This window comes from Salvelinus fontinalis, chromosome 28, assembly GCF_029448725.1.
Source record: "Salvelinus fontinalis isolate EN_2023a chromosome 28, ASM2944872v1, whole genome shotgun sequence".
NCBI lineage: Eukaryota > Metazoa > Chordata > Actinopteri > Salmoniformes > Salmonidae > Salvelinus > Salvelinus fontinalis.
The window spans coordinates 45,006,760-45,020,046 of NC_074692.1; the positions used below are offsets into that span (position 1 = coordinate 45,006,760).

General features: G+C 53.5%; 1 protein-coding gene across 1 annotated transcript in view; it reads right to left on the reverse strand.

Annotated features, from left to right (window-relative positions):
- The window catches only part of wdfy3 (WD repeat and FYVE domain containing 3), a gene marked incomplete in the record, with an annotated part of 271,946 nt that overhangs the window by 128,003 nt on the left and 130,656 nt on the right, over positions 1 to 13,287 (reverse strand). The window contains 3 exon segments of the mRNA XM_055887856.1: positions 394 to 575; positions 9,061 to 9,279; positions 11,895 to 11,995. Coding sequence (XP_055743831.1) covers positions 394 to 575; positions 9,061 to 9,279; positions 11,895 to 11,995 — 502 coding nt within the window.

A 13,287-nucleotide genomic window follows, 5' to 3' on the forward strand; every position in this document is an offset into this window, starting at 1 on the left:
ACACAAACACACACACACACACGCTCTCACACACACAAACACACGCTCTCACACACGCTCTCACACACACAAACACACGCTCTCACACACGCTCTCACACACACAAACACACACAAACACACGCTCTCACACACACAAACACACGCTCTCACACACGCTCTCACACACACAAACACACACAAACACACGCTCTCACACACACACACGCTCTTACACACACACACGCTCTCACACACACAAAAACACACACACACGCTCTCACACACACAAACACACGCTCTCAAACACACAAACACACGCTCTCACACACACAAACACACGCTCTCACACACACTCTCACACACACACACGCTCTCACACACGCTCTCACACACACACACACACACGCCCTACCTTGGTGGTTTGGAACAGTTGTCCGTCGATGTAAAGTGTGGCCATGCTGTTCTTCAACATGCCTTTACTCATGACTAACAGCAGGTGGTGCCACTGGCCCTCTCCGATCAGCTCTCCGCAGCGGAACCTGGCGCAGCACGGCAGAACCTCAAAGAACGAAGACTCCTCGCTGAAATCATCCACTGTTGGTGGGGGTCGGGGGTCGGGGGGGTGGGGGCATAGTAAAGTTAACAATGTTGTGAAACATGTTTTTCATAAGGGTTTGAAGCAGGGCTTGGGGGCAGGGCTTTGGGGGCACAAGGCTGACTGGTAGACTACAGTTCTGACTCAAATCTGTGCCATGACATTTCACTAGTCGGCTGGTAAGTTAGCCACAGTACTAGCCTTGGGATAGCTTCAGGAGGGAGAGAGGAGGGAGAGAGGAGGGAGAGAGGAGGGAGAGAGGAGGGAGAGAGGAGGGAGAGAGGAGGGAGAGAGGAGGGAGAGAGGAGGGGGAGAGGAGGGGTAGAGGAGGGAGAGAGGAGGGGTAGAGGAGGGAGAGAGGAGGTGTAGGAGGGGTAGAGGAGGGAGAGAGGAGGTGTAGGAGGGGTAGAGGAGGGAGAGAGGAGGGAGAGAGTAGGTGTAGGAGGGGTAGAGGAGAGAGAGGAGGGGTAGGAGGGGTAGCGGAGGGAGAGAGGAGAGAGAGAGGAGGGAGAGAGTAGGTGTAGGAGGGGTAGAGGAGGGAGAGAGGAGGGAGAGAGGAGGTGTAGGAGGGGTAGAGGAGCGGTAGAGGAGGGAGAGAGGAGGGGTAGAGGAGAGAGAGGAGGGGTAGGAGGGGTAGAGGAGGGAGAGAGGAGAGAGAGAGGAGGGAGAGAGGAGGTGTAGGAGGGGTAGAGGAGGGAGAGAGGAGGGAGAGAGGAGGTGTAGGAGGTGTAGAGGAGGGGGAGGAGGGCGGGGTAGAAGAGGGAGAGGAGGGAGAGAGGAGGGAGAGAGGAGGTGTAGGAGGTGTAGGAGGGGTAGAGGAGAGAGAGAGGAGGGAGAGAGGAGGTGTAGGAGGGAGAGAGGAGGGGTAGAGGAGGGGTAGAGGAGGGGTAGAGGAGGGAGAGAGGAGGGAGAGAGGAGGTGTAGGAGGGGTAGAGGAGAGAGAGAGGAGGGAGAGAGTAGGTGTAGGAGGTGTAGAGGATGGAAAGAGGAGGGAGAGAGAGGAGAGAGGAGGTGTAGAGGTAGAGAGAGAGAGAGGAGGTGTAGAGGGTAAAGAGAAGAGAGAGAGAGGAGGGGTAGAGGAGGAGAGAGGAGGGAGAGAGGAGGTGAAGGAGGGGTAGAGGAGAGAGAGAGGAGGGGGAGAGTAGGTGTAGGAGGGTAGAGGAGAGAGAGAGAGGGGTGGAGAGGTAGAGGAGAGAGAGAGGAGAGAGAGAGAGAGAGAGAGGAGAGAGAGAGAAGGTGTAGAGGTAGAGAGAGAGAGAGAGAGAGAGAGAGAGAGAGGAGGTGTAGAGGTAGAGAGAGAGAGGTGTAGAGGTAGAGAGAGAGGGGTGTAGAGGTAGAGAGAGAGGTGTAGAGGTAGAGAGAGAGAGAGGTGTAGAGGTAGAGAGAGAGAGAGGTGTAGAGGTGTAGAGGTAGAGAGAGAGAGAGAGGTGTAGAGGTGTAGAGGTAGAGAGAGAGAGCGAGAGAGGTGTAGAGGTAGAGAGAGAGAGAGAGGTGTAGAGGTAGAGAGAGAGAGAGAGGTGTAGAGGTAGAGAGAGAGAGAGAGGTGTAAAGGAGAGAGAGAGAGGTGTAGAGGTAGAGAGAGAGAGAGAGAGAGGTGTAGAGGTGTAGAGAGAGGTAGGAGAGAGAGGAGGTGTAGAGGTAGAGAGAGAGAGAGAGGAGGTGTAGAGGGTAGGAGAGGTAGAGAGAGAGAGGTGTAGAGAGTAGAAGAGGGAGAGAGGAGGGGTAGAGGAGGGAGAGAGAGGTGTAGAGGTAGAGAGAGAGAGGAGGAGAGAGGGTAGGAGGGGAGAGGAGAGAGAGAGGAGGTGTAGGAGAGGTAGGAGGGGTAGAAGAGGGAGAGAGGAGGGGTAGAGGAGGGAGAGAGGAGGTGTAGGAGGGGTAGAGGAGGGGTAGAGGAGGGAGAGAGGAGGGGTAGAGGAGAGAGAGAGGAGGGAGAGAGGAGGTGTAGGAGGGGTAGAGGAGGGAGAGAGGAGGGGTAGAGGAGGGAGAGAGGAGGAAGAGAGTAGGTGTAGGAGGGGTAGAGGAGGGAGAGAGGAGGGAGAGAGGAGGGGTAGAGGAGGGGTAGAGGAGAGAGAGAGGAGGGAGAGAGGAGGTGTAGGAGGGGTAGAGGAGGGAGAGAGGAGGGGTAGAGGAGGGAGAGAGGAGGGGTAGGAGGGGTAGAGGAGGGAGAGAGGAGGGAGAGAGGAGGTGTAGGAGGGGTAGAGGAGGGAGAGAGGAGGGGTAGAAGAGGGGGAGGAGGGAGAGAGGAGGGAGAGAGTAGGTGTAGGAGGGGTAGAGGAGGGAGAGAGGAGGGGTAGAGGAGGGGTAGAGAAGGAAGAGAGTAGGTGTAGGAGGGGTAGAGGAGGGAGAGAGGAGGGAGAGAGGAGGGGTAGAGGAGAGAGAGAGGAGGGAGAGAGGAGGTGTAGGAGGGGTAGAGGAGGGAGAGAGGAGGGGTAGGAGGGGTAGAGGAGGGGTAGAGGAGGGAGAGAGGAGGTGTAGGAGGGGTAGAGGAGGGAGAGAGGAGGGGTAGAAGAGGGGGAGGAGGGAGAGAGGAGGGAGAGAGTATGGAGAGAGTAGGTGTAGGAGGGGTAGAGGAGGGAGAGATGAGGGGTAGAGGAGGAAGAGAGTAGGTGTAGGAGGGGTAGAGGAGGGAGAGAGGAGGGGTAGAAGAGGGGTAGAGGAGGGGTAGAGGAGAGAGAGGAGGGAGAGAGTAGGTGTAGGAGGGGTAGAGGAGGGAGAGAGTAGGTGTAGGAGGGGTAGAGGAGGGAGAGAGGAGGGAGAGAGGAGGGAGAGAGGAGGTGTAGGAGGGGTAGAGGAGGGAGAGAGGAGGGGTAGAGGAGGGGTAGAGGAGGAAGAGAGGAGGGAGAGAGGAGGTGTAGGAGGGGTAGAGGAGGGGTAGAGGAGGGAGAGAGGAGGGAGAGAGGAGGGGTAGAGGAGGGGTAGAGGAGGAAGAGAGGAGGGAGAGAGGAGGTGTAGGAGGGGTAGAGGAGGGGTAGAGGAGGGAGAGAGGAGGGAGAGAGGAGGGAGAGAGGAGGGAGAGAGGAGGGAGAGAGGAGGTGTAGGAGGGGTAGAGGAGAGAGAGAGGAGGGAGAGAGGGAGAGAGTAGGTGTAGGAGGGGTAGAGGAGGAAGAGAGGAGGGAGAGAGGAGGTGTAGGAGGGGTAGAGGAGGGGTAGAGGAGGGAGAGAGGAGGGAGAGAGTAGGTGTAGGAAGGGTAGAGGAGAGAGAGAGGAGGGAGAGAGGAGGTGTAGGAGGGGTAGAGGAGGAAGAGAGGAGGGAGAGAGGAGGTGTAGGAGGTGTAGAGGAGGGGTAGAGGAGGGAGAGAGTAGGTGTAGGAGGGGTAGAGGAGGAAGAGAGGAGGGAGAGAGGAGGTGTAGGAGGGGTAGAGGAGGAAGAGAGGAGGGAGAGAGGAGGTGTAGGAGGGGTAGAGGAAGGGGAGGAGGGGGGGGTAGAAGAGGGAGAGGAGGGAGAGAGGAGGGAGAGAGTAGGTGTAGGAGGGGTAGAGGAGGGAGAGAGGAGAGAGAGAGGAGGGAGAGAGGAGGGAGAGAGTAGGTGTAGGAGGGGTAGAGGAGGGAGAGAGGAGGGAGAGAGGAGGTGTAGGAGGGGTAGAGGAGGAAGAGAGGAGGGAGAGAGGAGGTGTAGGAGGGGTAGAGGAGGAAGAGAGGAGGGAGAGAGGAGGTGTAGAGGAGGGGTAGAGGAGGGAGAGAGGAGGGAGAGAGTAGGTGTAGGAGGGGTAGAGGAGGAAGAGAGGAGGGAGAGATGAGGGAGAGAGTAGGTGTAGGAGGGGTAGAGGAGGGAGAGAGGAGGGAGAGAGGAGGTGTAGGAGGGGTAGAGGAGGAAGAGAGGAGGGAGAGAGGAGGTGTAGGAGGGGTAGAGGAGGAAGAGAGGAGGGAGAGAGGAGGTGTAGGAGGTGTAGAGGAGGGGTAGAGGAGGGAGAGAGGAGGGAGAGAGTAGGTGTAGGAGGGGTAGAGGAGGGAGAGAGGAGGGAGAGAGGAGGTGTAGGAGGGGTAGAGGAGGGGTAGAGGAGGGAGAGAGGAGGGAGAGAGTAGGTGTAGGAGGGGTAGAGGAGAGAGAGAGGAGGGAGAGAGGAGGTGTAGGAGGGGTAGAGGATGGAGAGAGGAGGGAGAGAGGAGGTGTAGGAGGGGTAGAGGAGGGAGAGAGGAGGGAGAGAGTAGGTGTAGGAGGGGTAGAGGAGAGAGAGGAGGGAGAGAGGAGGGAGAGAGGAGGTGTAGGAGGGGTAGAGGAGGGAGAGAGGAGAGAGAGAGGAGGGAGAGAGTAGGTGTAGGAGGGGTAGAGGAGAGAGAGAGGAGGGGGAGGGGGGGTAGAAGAGGGAGAGGAGGGAGAGAGGAGGGAGAGAGTAGGTGTAGGAGGGGTAGAGGAGGGAGAGAGGAGAGAGAGAGGAGGGAGAGAGGAGGTGTAGAGGAGGGAGAGAGGAGGGAGAGAGGAGGGAGAGAGTAGGTGTAGGAGGGGTAGAGGAGAGAGAGAGGAGGGAGAGAGGAGGTGTAGGAGGGGTAGAGGAGGGGGAGGAGGGGGGGGTAGAAGAGGGAGAGGAGGGAGAGAGGAGGGAGAGAGTAGGTGTAGGAGGTGTAGGAGGGGTAGAGGAGGGAAAGAGGAGGGAGAGAGGAGGTGTAGGAGGTGTAGAGGAGGGAGAGAGGAGGTGTAGGAGGGGTAGAGGAGAGAGAGGAGGGAGAGAGTAGGTGTAGGAGGGGTAGAGGAGGGAGAGAGGAGGGAGAGAGGGAGAGAGGAGGGAGAGGAGAGAGAGGAGGGAGAGGAGAGAGAGGAGGGAGAGAGGAGGGAGAGGAGAGAGAGGAGGGAGAGGAGAGAGAGGAGGGAGAGAGGAGGGAGAGGAGAGAGAGGAGGGAGAGAGGAGGTGTAGGAGGGGTAGAGGAGGGAGAGAGTAGGTGTAGGAGGGGTAGAGGAGGGGTAGAGGAGGGAGAGAGGAGGGAGAGAGGAGGTGTAGGAGGGGTAGAGGAGGGAGAGAGGAGGGGTAGAGGAGGGGTAGAGGAGGAAGAGAGGAGGGAGAGAGGAGGTGTAGGAGGGGTAGAGGAGGGGTAGAGGAGGGAGAGAGGAGGGGTAGAGGAGGGGTAGAGGAGGAAGAGAGGAGGGAGAGAGGAGGTGTAGGAGGGGTAGAGGAGGGGTAGAGGAGGGAGAGAGGAGGGAGAGAGGAGGGAGAGAGGAGGGAGAGAGTAGGTGTAGGAGGGGTAGAGGAGGAAGAGAGGAGGGAGAGAGGAGGTGTAGGAGGGGTAGAGGAGGGGTAGAGGAGGGAGAGAGGAGGGAGAGAGTAGGTGTAGGAAGGGTAGAGGAGAGAGAGAGGAGGGAGAGAGGAGGTGTAGGAGGGGTAGAGGAGGAAGAGAGGAGGGAGAGAGGAGGTGTAGGAGGTGTAGAGGAGGGGTAGAGGAGGGAGAGAGTAGGTGTAGGAGGGGTAGAGGAGGAAGAGAGGAGGGAGAGAGGAGGTGTAGGAGGGGTAGAGGAGGAAGAGAGGAGGGAGAGAGGAGGTGTAGGAGGGGTAGAGGAAGGGGAGGAGGGGGGGTAGAAGAGGGAGAGGAGGGAGAGAGGAGGGAGAGAGTAGGTGTAGGAGGGGTAGAGGAGGGAGAGAGGAGAGAGAGAGGAGGGAGAGAGGAGGGAGAGAGTAGGTGTAGGAGGGGTAGAGGAGGGAGAGAGGAGGGAGAGAGGAGGTGTAGGAGGGGTAGAGGAGGAAGAGAGGAGGGAGAGAGGAGGTGTAGGAGGGGTAGAGGAGGAAGAGAGGAGGGAGAGAGGAGGTGTAGGAGGGGTAGAGGAGGAAGAGAGGAGGGAGAGAGGAGGTGTAGAGGAGGGGTAGAGGAGGGAGAGAGGAGGGAGAGAGTAGGTGTAGGAGGGGTAGAGGAGGAAGAGAGGAGGGAGAGATGAGGGAGAGAGTAGGTGTAGGAGGGAGAGAGGAGGGAGAGAGGAGGTGTAGGAGGGGTAGAGGAGGAAGAGAGGAGGGAGAGAGGAGGTGTAGGAGGGGTAGAGGAGGAAGAGAGGAGGGAGAGAGGAGGTGTAGGAGGGGTAGAGGAGGGAGAGAGGAGGGAGAGAGTAGGTGTAGGAGGGGTAGAGGAGGGAGAGAGGAGGGAGAGAGGAGGTGTAGGAGGGGTAGAGGAGGGGTAGAGGAGGGAGAGAGGAGGGAGAGAGTAGGTGTAGGAGGGGTAGAGGAGAGAGAGAGGAGGGAGAGAGGAGGTGTAGGAGGGGTAGAGGATGGAGAGAGGAGGGAGAGAGGAGGTGTAGGAGGGGTAGAGGAGGGAGAGAGGAGGGAGAGAGTAGGTGTAGGAGGGGTAGAGGAGAGAGAGGAGGGAGAGAGGAGGGAGAGAGGAGGTGTAGGAGGGGTAGAGGAGGGAGAGAGGAGAGAGAGAGGAGGGAGAGAGTAGGTGTAGGAGGGGTAGAGGAGAGAGAGAGGAGGGGGAGGGGGGGTAGAAGAGGGAGAGGAGGGAGAGAGGAGGGAGAGAGTAGGTGTAGGAGGGGTAGAGGAGGGAGAGAGGAGAGAGAGAGGAGGGAGAGAGGAGGTGTAGAGGAGGGAGAGAGGAGGGAGAGAGGAGGGAGAGAGTAGGTGTAGGAGGGGTAGAGGAGAGAGAGAGGAGGGAGAGAGGAGGTGTAGGAGGTGTAGAGGAGGGGGAGGAGGGGGGGGGTAGAAGAGGGAGAGGAGGGAGAGAGGAGGGAGAGAGTAGGTGTAGGAGGTGTAGGAGGGGTAGAGGAGGGAAAGAGGAGGGAGAGAGGAGGTGTAGGAGGTGTAGAGGAGGGAGAGAGGAGGTATAGGAGGGGTAGAGGAGAGAGAGGAGGGAGAGAGTAGGTGTAGGAGGGGTAGAGGAGGGAGAGAGGAGGGAGAGAGGGAGAGAGGAGGGAGAGGAGAGAGAGGAGGGAGAGGAGAGAGAGGAGGGAGAGAGGAGGTGTAGGAGGGGTAGAGGAGGGAGAGAGGAGGTGTAGAGGGAGAAGACTCCTCACTGAAGTCATCCACTGTGGCAGAGGGAAGGAGGGGGAGATGTTGTTCCAAGGATCACATGATAAAACATCAGTGTTTACGTAAGGTTGAGATTGGGTAGGAAGTCATTCACTGTGAAAGGAAAAGACAATGTTGTGTGAACGTTGTAAAAACGTTGTGTGTTTGTGGGCTGAGGGTTGGGTCCGTGTGGTAGAGGGAGGACAGTATTGGTGTGTGGAGTTGAGAGAAGCGTCAGAATGTAACAGTGTGTGTGTTTGTGGGCTGAGGGTTGGGTCCGTGTGGTAGAGGGAGGACAGTATTGGTGTGTGGAGTTGAGAGAAGCGTCAGAATGTAACAGTGTGTGTGTTTGTGGGCTGAGGGTTGGGTCCGTGTGGTAGAGGGAGGACAGTATTGGTGTGTGGAGTTGAGAGAAGCGTCAGAATGTAACAGTGTGTGTGTTTGTGGGCTGAGGGTTGGGTCCGTGTGGTAGAGGGAGGACAGTATTGGTGTGTGGAGTTGAGAGAAGCGTCAGAATGTAACAGTGTGTGTGTTTGTGGGCTGAGGGTTGGGTCCGTGTGGTAGAGGGAGGACAGTATTGGTGTGTAGAGTTGAGAGAAGCGTCAGAATGTAACAGTGTGTGTGTTTGTGGGCTGAGGGTTGGGTCCGTGTGGTAGAGGGAGGACAGTATTGGTGTGTAGAGTTGAGAGAAGCGTCAGAATGTAACAGTGTGTGTGTTTGTGGTATGAGGGTTGGGTCCGTGTGGTAGAGGGAGGACAGTATTGGTGTGTAGAGTTGAGAAAAGCGTCAGAATGTAACAGTGTGTGTGTTTGTGGGCTGAGGGTTGGGTCCGTGTGGTAGAGGGAGGACAGTATTGGTGTGTGGAGTTGAGAGAAGCGTCAGAATGTAACAGTGTGTGTGTTTGTGGGCTGAGGGTTGGGTCCGTGTGGTAGAGGGAGGACAGTATTGGTGTGTGGAGTTGAGAGAAGCGTCAGAATGTAACAGTGTGTGTGTTTGTGGGCTGAGGGTTGGGTCCGTGTGGTAGAGGGAGGACAGTATTGGTGTGTGGAGTTGAGAGAAGCGTCAGAATGTAACAGTGTGTGTGTTTGTGGGCTGAGGGTTGGGTCCGTGTGGTAGAGGGAGGACAGTATTGGTGTGTAGAGTTGAGAGAAGCGTCAGAATGTAACAGTGTGTGTGTGGATGTTTTTTCACTAAATTATTTACAGAGACTGTGTGAATTATGTAGAGATGTTAATCTGGGGGAGGGAGTGATTCCTGTACTCGATTATTCATCTGGTTTACAAACCTCTAAACCAGGAACAACATTTCAGTTTGGGTAAAGGGTGTGAGTGCGCGTGTACACCTGTATGTATGAGTGTGTTTTCCTGCGTGTGTGTGTGTGCGTGTGTGTGTGTGTGTGTATGTGTGTGTGTATACGTGTATATGTGTGTGTGTGTGTGTATATGTGTATATGTGTGTGTGTATGTGTTTTCCTGCGTGTGTGTGTGTGTGTGTGTGTGTGTGTGTGTGTGTGTGTGTGTGTGTGTGTGTGTGTGTGTGTGTGTGTGTGTGTGTGTGTGTGTACCGTAGCTCTGCAGCAGTTCCTCCTTGGTAGACACCGTCAGGGACCGGTCTTTAGCAGACAGAACCACGGCCAGACAGATATAGTGTTGTTCTGAGGAGGTGGCACGTCGGACCACCGTCAGCAGACGGACCGGGTGGGTGTGGGGGGCAGTGCTGAACCTCTCCACACAGAACCACGTAGAGTAGCTTAGACCAGACGGAGGGGGGAACAGACGCTCTCCTACAGGGAGGGAGGGGGAGGGAGAGAGCTGGTTCAATTAATGAGCCAATGATAACAGTATACTTCATACATGAGGATGAGAAGGAGACAGGGAGAGGAGAGAGGGATAGGGGAGGAGAGAGGAGAGAGGGAGAGAGGAGAGAGGAAAGAGGGAGAGGAGAGAGAGGGATGAGAGGGAGAAGGAAGAGAGGATAGGAGAGAGAGGAGAGAGGGAGAAGGGAGAGAGAGAGCGGGATGAGAAGGAGAGAAGAGAGTGGAGCGAGAGGGAGATGAGAGAGAGGGAGAAAGGAGAGAGGAGAGAGAGGATATGAGAGAGATGGAGAAGGGAGAGGAGGCTGAGCTGTGTCTATCCCCTGGATGTCTCCTTTAGAGTCTGGGTCTGTACATCAATGACGTATTACCCTCTATCATTGACTATTTGTTTAGGTCCGCGGAGTATATGATCGGGACAACAGGGGCCTGGGTTGGGTTAACGGGCAGATTGGGAGGAACCAGACTGGTTCGATGAATGAACTAGCCCTGATGATGTCATACTACTACACTGAACCAAAAATATAAACGCCAACATGCAAAAAATGTAACAACTCTGCAGAACTGTCATTGTTTCGGCGACGGTCTTAGTTTTGAGAAAATAGAGGTGTCTGAAGTGCTAATACTAATTGCCAACTGTTACCGTACCCCTAAACTGTTACCGTACCCCTAAACTGTTACCGTACCCCTAAACTGTTACAGTTCATATGAGGAAATCATTCACCAGAAATAAATGATGAGGTCCTAATCTATGGATTTCACATGACTGGGAATACAGATATGCATCTGTTGGTCACAGATATCTTTTTTTTTAAAAGGTAGGGGTGTGGAGCAGAAAACCAGTCAGTATCTGGTGTGACCACCATTTAGCCTCATGCAGCACGACACATCTCCTTCACATAGAGTTGATCAGGCTGTTGATTGTGACCTGTGGAATGTTGTCCCACTCCTCTTCAATGGCTGTGAAGTTGCTGGATATTGGCGGGAACTGGAACACGCTGTCATAAATGACAATCCAGAGCATCCCAAACATGCTCAATGGGTGACATGTCTGATGAGTATGCAGTCCATGGAAGAACTGGGACATTTTCATTTGGAAACTAAATCAAATTAAATTTTATTTGTCACATGTACGGAATGCAACAAGTGTAGACCTTACCGGGTCAATGCAAATAGTCCGGGTGGCCATTGGATTAATTGTTCAGCAGTCTTATGGCTTGGGGGTAGAAGCTGTTAAGGAGCCTTTAGGACCTAGACTTGGGGCTCCGGTACCGCTTGCCAGGCGGGGGCAGAGAGAACAGTCTGAGACTTGGGTGACTGGAGTCTTTGACCCTTTTTAGGGCCTTCCTCTGACACCGCCTGGTATAGAGGTCCTGGATGGCAGGAATCTTGGCACCAGTGATGTACTGGGCCATACGCACTACCCTCTGTAGTGCCTTACGGTTGGATGCCGAGCAGTTGCCATACCAGGCGGTGATGCAACCGGTCAGGATGCTCTCGATGGTGCAATAGTATAACTTTTTGAGGATCTGGGGACACATGCCAAATCTTTTCTGTCTCCTGAGGTGGAAAAAAACGTTGTTGGGCCCTCTTCACGACTGTCCTTGTGTGTTTGGACCATGATAGTTTGTTGGAACCAAGGAACTTGAAACTCTCCTCCCTATAGGCTGTCTCATCGTTGTCGGTGATCACTACTACCGTTGTATGTATAAGCAAACTTAATGATATCGTTGGAGTTGTGCTTGGCCACGCAGTCGTGGGTGAACAGAGTACTGGAGGGGACTAAGCACGCACCCCTGAGGAGCCTCCATGTCCCAGGGTCCTTAGCTTAGTGATGAGCTTTGCGGGCTCTATGGTGTTGAACGCTGAGCTGTAGTCAATGAACAGCATTCTCACATAGGTGTTCCTTTTGTCCAGGTGAGAAAGGGCAGTGTGGAGTGCAATTGAGATTGCATCATCTGTGGATCTGCTGGGGGGGTATATGAATTGGAGTGAGTCTAGGGTTTATGGGATGATGGTATTGATGTGAGTCATGACTAGCCTTTCAAAGCACTTCATGGCTACCGACATGAGTGCTACGGTTAGGTAGTCATTTAGCCAGGCTACCTTCTCTTTCTTGGGCACAGGGACTATGGTGGTCTGCTTGAAACATGTAGGTATTACAGACTCAGTCAGGGAGAGGTTGAAAATGTCAGTGAAGACACTTGCCAGTTGGTCTGTGCATGCTCTGATAATCCGTCTGGCCCCGCGGCCTTGTGAATGTTGACCTGTTTAAAGGTCTTGCTCACATCGGCTACAAAGAGTGTGATCACACAGTCGTTCAGGACAGCTGGTGCTCTCATGCATGCTTCAGTGTTGCTTTCCTCGAAGAAAGCATTAAAGGCATTTAGCCTGTCTGGTAGGCTCACATCACTTGGCAGCTCACGTTTGGGATTCCCTTTGTAGGCGATGCAGACTTTGTTTATGTGTGTCGTGATACTGACCCGCTGGCTAGGGGATGTAACTATGATTTGGGTTGGAGGCTAGCTTGGGGATGGTAGACTTGTTGTGATACTGACCACTAATAGCTTTGTAGTAATACTGACCTGCTCCAATCCCAGAGACCACGGCTCCATCGCTGACTCCTCCTGTGTTGGCATTGTTAGAGGGAGCGTTGTGAGGAGCCAGGCTTGGCTGGAACAGACACCTAGAGACAGGAGGAGTATACAGTACATTATATTAATATAATCTAATATACAGTACATTAAATTACTATATCTAATATAATCTGATACACAGTACATTATATTACTATATCTAATACACAGTACATTAAATTACTATATCTAATATAATCTGATACACAGTACATTAAATTACTATATCTAATATAATCTGATACACAGAACATTAAATTACTATATCTAATATAATCTGATACACAGTACATTAAATTACTATATCTAATATAATCTGATACACATTGGTAAAAACCATAATAATTTGCCCTCAGAACAGGCCGTCATTGTAAATAAGAATTTGTTCTGAACTGGCTTGCCTAGTTAAATAAAGGTTAAATAAAAAATAAATAACAGCCTCAATTCATCAGGACATGGACTCTACAAGGTGTCGAAAGCGTTCCACGGGGATGCGGGCCCATGTTGACTCCAATTATTGACAATCGTGACAACCCACAGTTGTGTCAAGTTGGCTGGATGTCCTTTGGGTGGTGGACCGTTCTTGATAAACATGGGAAATTGTAAAGCGTGAAAACGCCAGCAGTGTTGCATTTCTTGACACAAAACGGTGCGCCTGGCACCTACTACCGTACCCTGTTCATAGGCACTTAAATCTTTTGTCTTGCCCCATTCACCCTCTGAATGGTACACATACACAATCCATGTCTCAATTGTCTCAAAAAATCCTTCTTTAACCCGTCTCCTCCCCTTCATCTACACTGATTGATGTGGATTTAACAAGTGACATCAATAAAGGATCATAGCTTTTTCACCTGGTCAGTCTATGTCAAGGAAAGGGCAGGCGTACTTAATGTTTTGTCCACTCAGTTTAATATATAATCTAGAGGGAGCATTATGAAGGGGCCAGACTGGACAGGAACAGACACCTAGAGATATAATCTAGAGGGAGCATTATGAAGGGGCCAGACTGGACAGGAACAGACACCTAGAGATATAATCTAGAGGGAGCATTATGAAGGGGCCAGACTGGACAGGAACAGACACCTAGAGATATAATCTAGAGGGAGCATTATGAAGGGGCCAGACTGGACAGGAACAAGACACCTAGAGATATAATCTAGAGGGAGCATTATGAAGGGACCAGACTGGGCAGGAACAGACACCTAGAGATATAGAGGGAGCATTATGAAGGGGCCAGACTGGACAGGAACAGACACCTAGAGATATAATCTAGAGGGAGCATTATGAAGGGGCCAGACTGGACAGGAACAGACACCTAGAGATATAATCTAGAGGGAGC